This window comes from Bos javanicus, chromosome 6 (genome assembly GCF_032452875.1).
Source record: "Bos javanicus breed banteng chromosome 6, ARS-OSU_banteng_1.0, whole genome shotgun sequence".
NCBI lineage: Eukaryota > Metazoa > Chordata > Mammalia > Artiodactyla > Bovidae > Bos > Bos javanicus.
This window is the reverse complement of record NC_083873.1, coordinates 85023800-85035981: the sequence shown is the minus strand read 5'-3', so window position 1 is coordinate 85035981 and position 12182 is coordinate 85023800. Positions and strand designations below refer to the sequence as shown.

Sequence of the window (12182 nt, the reverse complement as noted above, 5' to 3'; positions counted from 1 at the left end):
GGGACACAACTGAGCATGCATCATGAAATGACATTCAAACATGACTACTGGAGAACCATATCTTTGACTATATGGACCATTGTCAGCAAACTGATATCCTTGCTTTTTAATGTGCTGTATAGGTTTATCATAGTTTTCCTTGCAAGTGTCTTTTAATTTCATGGCAGCAGTCACCATTTGCAGTGATTTTGGAGCCCAACAAAATAAAATCTATTACTGCTTCCAATTTTTCCCCTTCTATTTGCCTTGGAGTGATGGGACAAGATGCCATGGTCTCAGTTTTTTGAATGTTAAGTATCAAGCCAGCATGGAACTTTCAGAATGGCCATCATTAAAAGATATGGTCTAAGAGATGAGGATGTAGAAAAAGAAAAATTGAACTGCACTCCAGGTGATAATGTAAATTGCTGTAGCCACTATGGAAAACAGTATGGAAGCTTTTCCAGTGATCTCACTTCTGGGTATATATCTAAAGAAATTAAAATAGAATATGGAAGAATATCTTCAGTTCAGTTCAGTTCAGTCTCTCAGTCATGTGAGACTATTTGCAAACTTATGGACTGCAGCATGCCAGGCCTTCCTGTCCATTGCCAACTCCCAGTGTTTACTCAAACTCATGTCCATAGAGTTGGTGATGCCATCCAGCTGTCTCATCCTCTGTCATCCCCTTCTCCTCCTGCCTTCAATCTTTCCCAGCATCAGGGTCTTTTCAAATGCACCAGCTCTTCATATCAGATGGCCAAAGTATTGGAGTTTCAGCTTCAAAATTCATCCTTTCAGCAAATATTCAGGACTGATTTCCTTTAGGATGGACTGGTTGAATCTCCTTGCAGTCGAAGGGATTCACATTAATCTCCTCCAATACCACAGTTTAAAAACATCGATTCTTCAGCACTCAGCTTTCTTTATAGTCAAGCTCTCACATTCATACATGACTACTGGAAAAACCATAGCTTTGACTAAATGGACCTTTGTTAGCAATGTCTCTGCTTTTTAGTATGCTGTCTAGTTTGGTCATAACTTTTCTTCCAAGGAGCAAGTGTCTTCTAATTTTGTGACTGCAGTCACCATCTGCAGTGATTTTGGAGCCCCCCAAAATAGTTTGTCACTGTTTCCACTGTTTCCCAATCTATTTGCCATGAAAGATGGGACCAGATGTCATGATCTTAGTTTTCTGAATGTTGAGTTTAAGCCAATTTTTTCACTCTCCTCTTTCATTTCAACAAGAGGCTCGTTAGTTCTTCTTTGCTTTCTGCCATAAGGGTGGTGTCATCTGCATATCTTAGGTTATTGCTGTTTCTCCCAGCAGTCTTGATTCCAGCTTGTGCTTCCTCCAGCCCAGCGTTTCTCATGATGTGCTCTGCCTGTAAGTTAAATAAGTTAAATAAGGGTGACAATATACAGCCTTGACATATTCCTCTTCCAATTTGGAAACAGTCTGTTGTACCATGTCCAGTTCTAACTGTTACTTCCTGGCCTGTATACAGATTTCTCAGGAGACAGGTCAGGTGTTCTGGTATTCCCATCTCTTTAAGAATTTTGTAGAGTTTGTTGTGGTCCACACAGTCAAAGGCTTTGGCATAGTCAATAAAGCAGAAGTAGATGTTTTTCTGGAACTCTCTTGCTTTTTTGATGATCCGACAGATGTTGACAATTTGATAGCTTCACCCCAGTGCTAATTGCTGTATTATTCACAAAAATCAAGGTGTGAATTAAACCTTAGTGTCTTTCAATGAATGAAAAGATAAAGACAATGTGGTGTATGTAGTGAAAGAATATTATTTAGCAAAGAACACAAAGGAAATACTTCCATATTTGAAAACATGGTATTGTCCTAGGTGAAGTAAGTCAGTGAATGATAAATATTTTTTAGAATCACTTATACATGCAGCCTAATAATTGAAACTCATAGAAGTAGAGTAGATTGGTATTTTCCAGGGTCTAGGAGTTGGAAGAATGGAGAGACAAGCTTTAAGTATTAGGGAACAAAATTTGAGTAGTAAAATAAATAAGTTCTGGGGAACTTTGTACAACATGGTAGTTAGCTGTGATCAGATCAGATCAGATCAATTGCTCAGTCATGTCGACTCTTTGTGACCCCATGAATTGCAGCATGCCAGGCCTCCCTGTCAATCACCAACTCCAGGAGTTCACTCAGACTCACGTCCATCGAGTCAATGATGCCATCCAGCCATCTCATCCTCTGTCATCCCCTTCTCCTTCTGCCCCCAATCCCTCCCAGCATCAGAGTCTTTTCCAATGAGTCATCTCTTCGCATGAGGTAGCCAAAGTACTGGAGTTTCAGCTTTAGCATCATTCCTTCCAAAGAAATCCCGGGCTGATCTCCTTCAGAATGGACTCGTTGGATCTCCTTGCAGTCCAAGGGACTCTCAAGAGTCTTCTCCAACCCACAGTTCAAAAGCATCAATTCTTCAGCACTCAGCCTTCCTCACAGTCCAACTGTGATCACAGACAAATAAATAAATTCTCAGTAATGGACGAGTACATTTATTATGTAACTATATTTCATATAAATAAAATAAATATATTCTTTGGAAAAAAGAAACTATATTAAAATTAAAATATTTTCCAGAGTTGTAAATGCTTCTATATATCAGATAAATTCTTACTAGAAATTTTGTATAAGTCTATAAACATGCATTGACATTTGAGTTTAAAATTATTTTTTAAACATAAATTTTTAAAATGTTCAATGATTTTTCACTATTAAGTCACTTATCAGCGTCTCTCTTGTTTGTTTAACTTATTTTTAATTGGGATATAACTAATTTAAAATGTTGCATTGGTTTCTACCATGCAACAACGTTTTGTTGTTAAGTCACTCAGTTGTGTCCAACTCTGCAATCCCATGGACTGCACCACACCAGGCATCCCCATCCTAAACTATATCCAGGCCTTTGGTCTCATGTTCACTGAATCAGTGACACCCTCCAACTATCTCATCCACTGTTGCCATCTTCTCCTCCTGCCTTCAATCTTTTTCAGAATCTGAGTCTTTTCAGATGAATTCACTCCGCCGTCAAGTGCCAAAGTTCTATAGCTTCAGCTTCAACATCAATACTTCTAATGAATATTCTGGGTTGATTTCCCTTAAGGATTGACTGGTTTTATTCCTTGGAGTTCAAGGGACTCTCAAGAGTTCTCTCCAACATCATAGATGAAAAACATCATTTTTTCAGCACTCAGCCTTCTTTATGGTCCACCTCTCACATCTCACATCATCACCTCTCACATGATTACTGGAAAAAAATTAGCTTTGACTAGATGCTAATTAGTCACTTTGTCAGCAAAGTGATGTCTCTGATTTTTAATATGCTACCTAAATCTGTCATAGATTTTCTTCCAAGGAGCAATTGTCTTTTAATTTCATGGCTGCAGCCATATCCACAGTGATTTTGTAGCCCTCCCCCCCAAAAAAATAATGTCTGTCACTGTTGCCATTGTTTCCCCATCTATTTGCCATGGTCCTTCTAGTGAAAGTTATGGTTCTTCCAGTAGTCAAGTATGGATGGAAGAGTTGGACCATAAAGAGAGCTGAGCGCTGAAGAGTTGATGCTTTTGAACTGTGGAATTAGAAAAGACTTGTGAAAGTCACTTAGACTGCAGAGAGATCCAACCAGTCAATCCTAAAGGAAATCAGTCCTGAATTTTCATTGAAAGGACTTATGCTGAAGCTGAAGCTCTGATACTTTGGCTACCTTTTGCTAAGAACTGACTCATTAGAAAAGACCCTGTTGCCCAGCAGATAGGACTCGAAAGTGGTTGACATGCAGTTTGGGAAAAAGAAACTAGAGACAGAATTGAAGATTTAAAGATGGGAATGGAAAACTCAAGACCTTCTGAATCAAGAGCCCTGTTCTTCAGAAACACATCACTTTTATTTAGCGTCTTGGCATGCAGAAAGTATCTGTTGTGCCACAATAAAATCAACCTCCTGTGTCCCTGATCACATCTCTCATTTTACTGATTATTTTGAGCTGTCTTTGTTATGTTCTTGTACAAGATCATAGGCCCGAATATGCCTTGGGAAAACATCTTGGTGTGTGCAGAAGCAGCTTTCTGAACTTTCACTGACCAGCATTTCAAGGTCCACACTCTTTTTCCTTAGTTTAGCAGACCATGACAACCCCAACTAATAACTTGATGTACTTTTGTTTAGATTATATGGTATTGCTATATTTTGCTTTTATTATTTTCCCATGGTGTGTTTCTTAGGGCTTAGCCAGAGCAACAGGCAGCTGATTATTAACACCTGCAGGAGGAAAAGGGGAAGACAGAGGATGAGATGGTTGGATGACTACACAGACACGATGGACATGAATTTGAGCAAGTCCTGGGAGATGATGATGGACAGGGAAACCTGGATTGTTGCAGTCCATGGGGTCGCAGAGTTGGACGCTACTGAGTGGCTGAACTAAATGGATGCGACTGGATGCCAAAATTTTCGCTGTTGAATGTTGAGTTTGAAGCCAGCTATCTCACTCTCCTCCTTCATCTTCATCAAGAGGCTCTTTAATTCTTCTTTGCTTTCTTCCATAAGACTGGTGTCATCTGCATACCTGAGGTTATTGATATTTCTCCTAGCACTCTTGATTCCACCTTGAACTTCATCCAGCCTGGCATTTCTCATGATGTAGTCTGCATGCAAGTTAAATAAGCAGGATTACAATATACAGGCTTGACACATTCCTTTCCCTATTTGGAACCAGTCTGTTGTTCCATGTCTGGTTCTAACTGTTGCTTCTTGACCCACATACAGGTTTTGCAGAAGGCAAGTACGGTTAACTGGTATTTCCATCTCTTTAAGAATTTTCCACAGTTTGTGTGATCCATACAGTAAAGTCTTTAACATAGTCAATGAAGCAGAAATTGATGTTTTTCTGGAATTCCCTTGCTCTTTCTATGATCCAGCAGATGTTAGCAATGATCTCTGTTTCCTCTGCCTTTCTAAATACATTTTAAGCATCTGGAGATTCTTGATTCATAAACTGTTGAAGCCAAGCTTGGAGAACTTTGAGCATTACTTTGGTAGCATGTGAGATGAGTACAATTCTGCAGTAGTTTGAACATTCTTTGGCATTTTCTTTCTTTGGGATTGGAATGAAAACTGACCTTTTGTAGTCCTGTGACCACTGGTGAGTTTTCCAAGTTTGCTGGCATATTAAGTGCATAACTTTAATAGTATCATCTTTTGTGCTGTGCTTAGTCGCTCAATCTTGTCTGACTCTTTGTGACCCCAATGACTATAGCATGCCAGGCTCCTTGGGTTTGGAAATAGCTCAGCTGGAATTTCATCACCTCCACTAGCTCTGTTCATAGTGATGCTTCCTAAGACCCATTTGACTTTGCACTCCAGGATTTCTGGCTCTGGGTGAGTGCTCACACCATCGTGGTTATCTGGTTCATTAAGATCTTTTTTGTATAATTCTTCTGTGTATTCTTGCCACCTCCTCTTAATACCTTGTTTCTGTTAGGTCCATACAGTTTCTGCCTTTATTTTGCCCATATTTACATGTAATATTCCTTTAGTATCTCTAATTTTCTTGAAGAGATCTCTAGTCTTTCCCATTCTATTGTTTTCCTCTATCTTTGAATTGATCCTGTAGGAAAGCTATCTTATCTCTCTTTGCTATTCTTTGGAACTCTGCATTCAGATGGATATATCTTTCCTTTCCTCCATTGCCTTTCACTTCTCCTCTTTTCTCAGCTATTTGTAAGGTCTCCTCAGACTACCATTTTGCCTGTTTGCATTTCTTTTTCCTGGGAATGGTTTTGATCATGGCCTCCTGTACAGTGTTATGAATTTCCATCCATAGTTCTTCAGGCACTCTGCATACAGATCTAATGCCTTGAATCTATTTGTCACTTCCTCTGTACAATCATAAGTATTTGATTTAGGTCATACCTGAGTGGTCTAGTGGTTTTCCCTACTTTCGTCAATTTAAGTCTGAATTTGGCAATAGGGAATTCATGATCTGAGCCACAGTCACCTCCTGGTCTTGTTTTTTGCTGACTGTATATAGCTTCTCCACCTTTGACTGCAAAGAATATAATCAATCTGATTTTGGTATTGACCATCTGGTGATGTCCATGTGTAGAGTTGTCTCTTGTGTTGTTGGAAGAGGGTGTTTGCCATGACCAGTGTGCATTGTCTGGGCAAAACTCTGTTAGCCTTTGTCTTTTGTTTTGTCCTTTGTTTTGTGTCCTTTGTTTTGTACACCAAGGACAATCTTGCCTGTTACTCCAGGTATCTCTTACCTTCCTATTTTTGGATTCCAGTCCATTATGATGAAAAAGATATCTTTTTTTGGTGTTAGTTCTAGAAGGTATTGTAGGTCTTCAAATTCTGCTTCTTTGGCATTATCGGTTGGGGCATATACTTGGATTACTATGGTTTTGAATGGTTTGCCTTCAAAACCACAGGATCTTTCTGTCATTTTTAAGATTACACCCAAGTTTTGCATTTTGGACTCTTTTGTTGCCTATGAGGGCTATTGTATTTCTCTAAGTGCTTCTCTCCCACAGTAGTAGATGTAATGGTCAGTTAAATTAAATTCACCTGTTGCAATCGATTTTGGTCAACTGATTCCTAAAATGTCAGTGTTCTCGCTTGTCATCTCCTGTTCGATCTCTTCCAATTAACCTTGATTCCTAGGCCTAACATTCCAGGTTCCTATGCAATATTGTTCTTTACAGCATCGGACTTTACTTTCACCACCAGTTCAGGTCAGTTCAGTCGCTCTGTTATGTCCGATTCTTTGCGATCCCATGAACAGCAGCATGCCAGGCCTCCCTGTCCATCACCAACTCCTGGAGTTCTCTCAAACTCACGTCCATCGAGTCGGTGATGCCATCCAGCCACCTCATCCTCTGTCATACCTACTCCTCCTGCCTTCAATCTTTCCCAGAATCAGAGTCTTTCTAATGAGTCAGCTCTTCGCATCAGGTGGTCCAAAGCATTGTAGTTTCAGCTTCAACATCAGTCCTTCCATGAAAATCCAGGACTGATCTCCTTTAGGATGGACTGGTTGGATCTCTTTGCAATCTAAGTGACTTTCATAAGTCTTTTTCGACTCCACAGTTCAAAAGCATCAACTCTTCAGTGCTCAGCTCTCTTTATGGTCCAACTCTTCCATCCATGCTTGACTACTGGAAGAATCATAGCTTTCACTAGAAGAACCATGGCAAATAGATGGGGGGCTCCAAAATCACTGTGGATAGACTGCAGCCATGAAATTAAATAAGCACCAGGTTCCATCAGTGTCTCTTAAACATCACATCTTATTTCTTTGCTATATTATCAGTGTCATGTTATCAAAGCTTACAATGTACTTATCTTGTCCATGACCACAATTTCCAATATCATTTACCATTAATTTCATATTTATATGTACTTAATGATGCAGTTTATGTTTTAATAGAGTATATCGATATCTTTTATTGAATTTTTATCTGATATTTTGTTTCTGCGTCTGTCTTGGAACTTCTGTCACTATTATTTGTTTTCCTGAGATATATTCAGAGGTACTTATTCCTTATATTCCTGTGTATTAGGAAAGGTTTGCCTTTTTTAAAAAATGAAAGGGCAGCAGGGCTTTGTTTATTTTTTTATGTTGTATAGTTCTCCTCCTCAAAACTTTTTACATACTTTCCCATGATTTTCTACAATATAATGTTCTGTATTCTCTGTCAATGATGATTGCACTTTGGTGTGGGTAAATAACTTCCCTCCTTCTCAATACCAAGAAAATCTTGCTTCTAAGTCAGCCATTCAAAGCCTTCAGCCAAAATCCTTGTGAGGTCTTCTATTCTTTGACAGAAGTTAGAAGGGGTAGTGTTCTATGCATTGCCATCCTTCCATCTCACCACTGCATGTGCAGCCCTCCATTATTGTTGTTGTTCAGTCACCCAGTCGTGTCTACTCTTTGCAACCCCATGAACTGCAGCATGCCAGGGCTCTCTGTTCCTGACCATCTCTCAGAGTTTGCCCAAGTTCATGTTCATTTTAAGTGTTGCCATCCAACTGTCTCATCCTCTGATGCCCTCTTCTCCTTCTGCCCTCAATCTTTCCCAGTATCATAGACTTTTCCAATGAGTTGTCTGTTCTCATCAGATGACCAAAATACTGGAGCTTCAGCTTCAACATCAGTCCTTCCAGGGAATATTCAGGGTTGATCTTCCTTATGCTTGACTAATTTGATCTCCTTGCTATCCAAGGGACTTTCAGGAGTCTTCTCTAGCACCACAGTCGAAGGCATCAGTTATTTGGCATTTTACCTTCTTTATGTTCCAGCTCTCACAATGGTATGGAACCACTAGGAAGACCGTAGCCTTGACTATTCAGATCTTTGTTGGCAGAGTAATGTTTCTGGTTTTCAACACATAGCCCTCTTTAGCCTGAAGCAAAAATGCCAGCATCTGTTCAGTCTCAGGCCCTATTTCTTGCCCAGAGGGTTGCATGAAGCTTTTTTGCTTTCATCTGAAATGTCAGGACCATGAAGATCACAGACTGAAACCATTTCCTGTTACTGCTGAAGTCTTGTTAACACTGACACTCCAGCCCAAACCTGGGGAAGAGTGAAGGAGTGGGGAAAGGGTTTCTTTTTCATAGACCTTCCCCTCCATGCTGCTTCCTGTCACTATCATGTTCCCAATACCACACTCAGCAAGTTAGATCAAAATTCTGTATTCTCAAGCTACACATTCTAATAATCATCCTATTTCTGTACTTTCAGAATGCTATTTTCAATTGGCAATTCTGTTCTCTCCCACTTCTAATAATTACTGAGACTATAAAGCATCCAACACTTTCAAACTGATGAACCATCACAGCTAGAAGTATCTGAAGAGGAAACAAGTTTTCATATGCTTTTCATATTCTTGGTGATATAATTTATGACACAACTTATCATATAATTATGCAATATATTTTTAATAATATAAGTTGCTATTTATATATTCAATTTTAGCTATAAAGAGAATGCTATGAAGTTATCAAGAATTCACCACGATCAGCCTGTGAAACCCCTGGACCGAGCAGTCTTCTGGGTTGAGTTTGTCATGCATCACAAAGGAGCCAAACACCTTCGACCAGCCTCCCATGACCTCAACTGGTTCCAGTACCACTCTTTGGATGTGATTGGCTTCCTGCTAGCTTGTGTGGCAACTGTTGCATTCCTGGTCACTAAATGTTGCCTGTTTTGTTGCTGGAAGTTTGGTAAGACTGCAAAGAAGAAAAAGAGAGAGTAGCCTTCTGCTTTTTTTTTAGATATAAATTTATTTATTTTAATTGGAGGTTAATTACTTTATAATATTGTATTGGTTTTGCCATACTTCAACATGAATCTGCCATAGGTATACATGTGTTCCCCATCCCGAACTCCCCTCCCTCCTCCCTCCTCGTACCATCCCTCTGGGTCATCCCAGTGCTAGAAACCTTGAAAGAGTCCATCTGAATAATCCAGCCACTGATTTGAAAAGATTTCTCTCCTGTTCTTCTGGGTCCTTGTCCATTCCTAAAATTATCATGTCAAAGATCAAATACTCACTCCAAAAATTTGCCACATGATTCAGAATTAAGGTTTAAAATAATCTATTCTTTAAAAAGATATGACAAATGAATAAACATTTGGAAATTGTTACCATTAAAAACTTAGTGCTTTCCTTTATTCATTGCTTTTAGTTCAAGCAGTTGAGATGTTGTTTGAGGCCTCAGGAACATAATGATTCATTCTATTTCCATACTGATCAAGTTGAATATTTCCTGAATATCTAACATAATTTAGGGTTCAATATGCAATAATTATTTCATACTCTCTAAAAGAACTATACAAGGACTAATGTAGAGCACACTCTAGCCAGAGCTTCTTTGCCAGTCAGGAAAATCAGAAGCCTGTTAGGATTTCTACTCTACTGTAAAGCACATTTTACACCACCAATTTTCTTCCATATCACACATTAGACTTTTTCCTTCTTGGAATACAAAACACTATTTTTTTGTCTTTCATTTGAAGACTATTCTTCCTTTGGATATTAATAATGATAGTACTTCATTTGTATTATAATGCTTCTTGACTGCAGAGAACTAGCTGTTTATTGCATGTTGGCATGGCTATTGGGATGATGGACCAAAGTAAAATACCTACACTTTTAAACTAACTTAGGTACAATAAGGCTGTATAACATCCTGTTTATTTAACTTATACGTAGAGTGCATCATGTGAAATGTTGACCTGGTTGAATCACAAGCTGGAATCAAGATTACTGCAGAAATATCAACTTCAGATACACAGAGGATACCTCTCTAATGGCAGAAAGTAAAAAGGCCCTCTTAACGAGGGTGAAAGAGGAAAAGGTTGGCATGAAACTCAGCTTTAAAAAAGGTGAAAATCATGGCATCTGGTCCATCACTTCACACAAATAGAAAGGGGAAAAATGGAAACAGTATTTTTTTTTTTTGTCCTCCAAAACTATTGCTGGTGGTGACATGAAATTAAAAGACATTTGCTTCTCAGAAGAAAAGCTATGACAAACCTGGACAAAGGTCTAGTAGTGAGGTTTTCCACATAGGCATGCATATATGTGAGAGTTGGACCATAAAGAAGGCCTAGCAGTGAAGAATTGATGCTTTAGAATTATAGTGCTGGAGAAGATTCTTGAGAGTCCCTTGAACTGCAAGGAGATCAAACCAGTCAATCCTAAAGGAAATCAACCCTGAATATTGACTGGAAGGACAGATGCTAAAGTTTAATCTCCAATACTTTTGCCATCTGGTAAGAAGAGCCGATTCATTGGAAAAGACGCTGACTATGGGAAAGATGGAGGGAAAAAGGAGAAGGGGGTGGCAGAGGATAAGATGGTTAAATAGCATCACTGACTCAATGGACATAAATTTGAGAAAACACTGTAAGATTTTTGTAAGCCATCAGGCTTCCCTGCTGGCTTAGTAGTAAAGAATCTGCCTGCTAATGTAGAAGACGTGTGTTTGATTCCTGCGCCAGGCAGATCCCCCAGAGGAAGAAATTGCAACCCACTCGAGTATTCTTGCTGGGAAATCCCATGGACAGAGGAGCCTAGCAGGCTACAGTCTATGGGATTGCACAGAGTTAGACATAACTTAGCAACCAAACAACAACAATGGGAAACAGTGAAGGACGGAAGAGATTGATGTGCTGCAGTCCATATGGTCACAAGAGTTGGACATGAACAACCACAAAAAAAATTACTTAATTTTAATCCTTCATTAATTTTACTTACAATATAAATATTGCAAAGAAGAAGCAAATTGTTTAGAGTTTCCACTGCAAATACTTTGGACAGAAAATGCACTTCTAATAAATGCTATTTTCTATGGGGTTGATTTCTCCATCAGAAACTCAAGAGTTCATCCATTTCTTTCTTTTCCTTGATCTCAGTATTTCTCCTGGTCCTCTCATGACCTGTTCTGTGAGCACTATTCTAAGCACAAGTACTGGCTTCTTATCAACTAGCATCAGCCTGAAACCTTCATCAAATATGAAGACAGTTGAATTTAAAAAGTAAAGTTGTCTCTAAAAACAGAATATTCTTTTTCTTTCCTTCTGTAATCCTGTAGGTGAATGTGGGGGGTTCTGCTCATGTCTTTGTTTTGAAATTCCACCAAATTCTCCATTTAAAAAATATTTCTTTATTTACTTTCTAAAAAAACTATCTTCAATATGCTTTCCAATAATTTGTTGACAAGGAAAAAAAAATATTCATTCTAACTCAGATGATGTTATGTATTAACCAAGTTCAGTAATGGTTTACCATGGACTTTGATATCTATAAATTAAAAAATAGACCTAAAATAACTAAGAACAAATATGTCTACCAAATGTAAAAATAGAGCAAATATAAAACTATCAGGATAAATAGAAATGATTTGGGCAATTATTTGTCTTTTTACAGGTATTAGAACAAAGTAATAATAATTTATTATTAGCTGAGTAGTTAAATGTAAGGAAATATAGGAGCTAAAAATATGTTTTCTCAATTTTATGAAGCTTTGAATAATTAAATAATTATATTGCTTTAAGGAACAGAGCTTAAAAATGCAAGCACAGATGGAACTTGCTTAAAGATATTATGCATGCAATTACAGCAATAATATACCATAATCCTAATTATCATAGAAAATATGA

General features: G+C 38.4%; 1 protein-coding gene across 2 annotated transcripts in view; it reads left to right on the top strand.

The window, feature by feature from the left end:
* The window catches only part of LOC133249635 (UDP-glucuronosyltransferase 2C1-like), a 31491-nt gene extending 21018 nt beyond the window's left edge, over positions 1 to 10473 (top strand). Inside the window, exons 6-7 of one of the 2 annotated variants that reach the window (XM_061420366.1) lie at positions 8991 to 9238; positions 10231 to 10473. In XM_061420366.1, coding sequence (XP_061276350.1) covers positions 8991 to 9238; positions 10231 to 10244 — 262 coding nt within the window. In that variant the 3' untranslated portion in view covers positions 10245 to 10473. Of the gene's footprint in view, positions 1 to 8990; positions 9667 to 10230 lie in introns of those variants that run through there. The other variant, XM_061420365.1, reaches the window with a different exon arrangement.
* The last annotated feature ends 1709 nt before the right edge of the window (positions 10474 to 12182 follow it).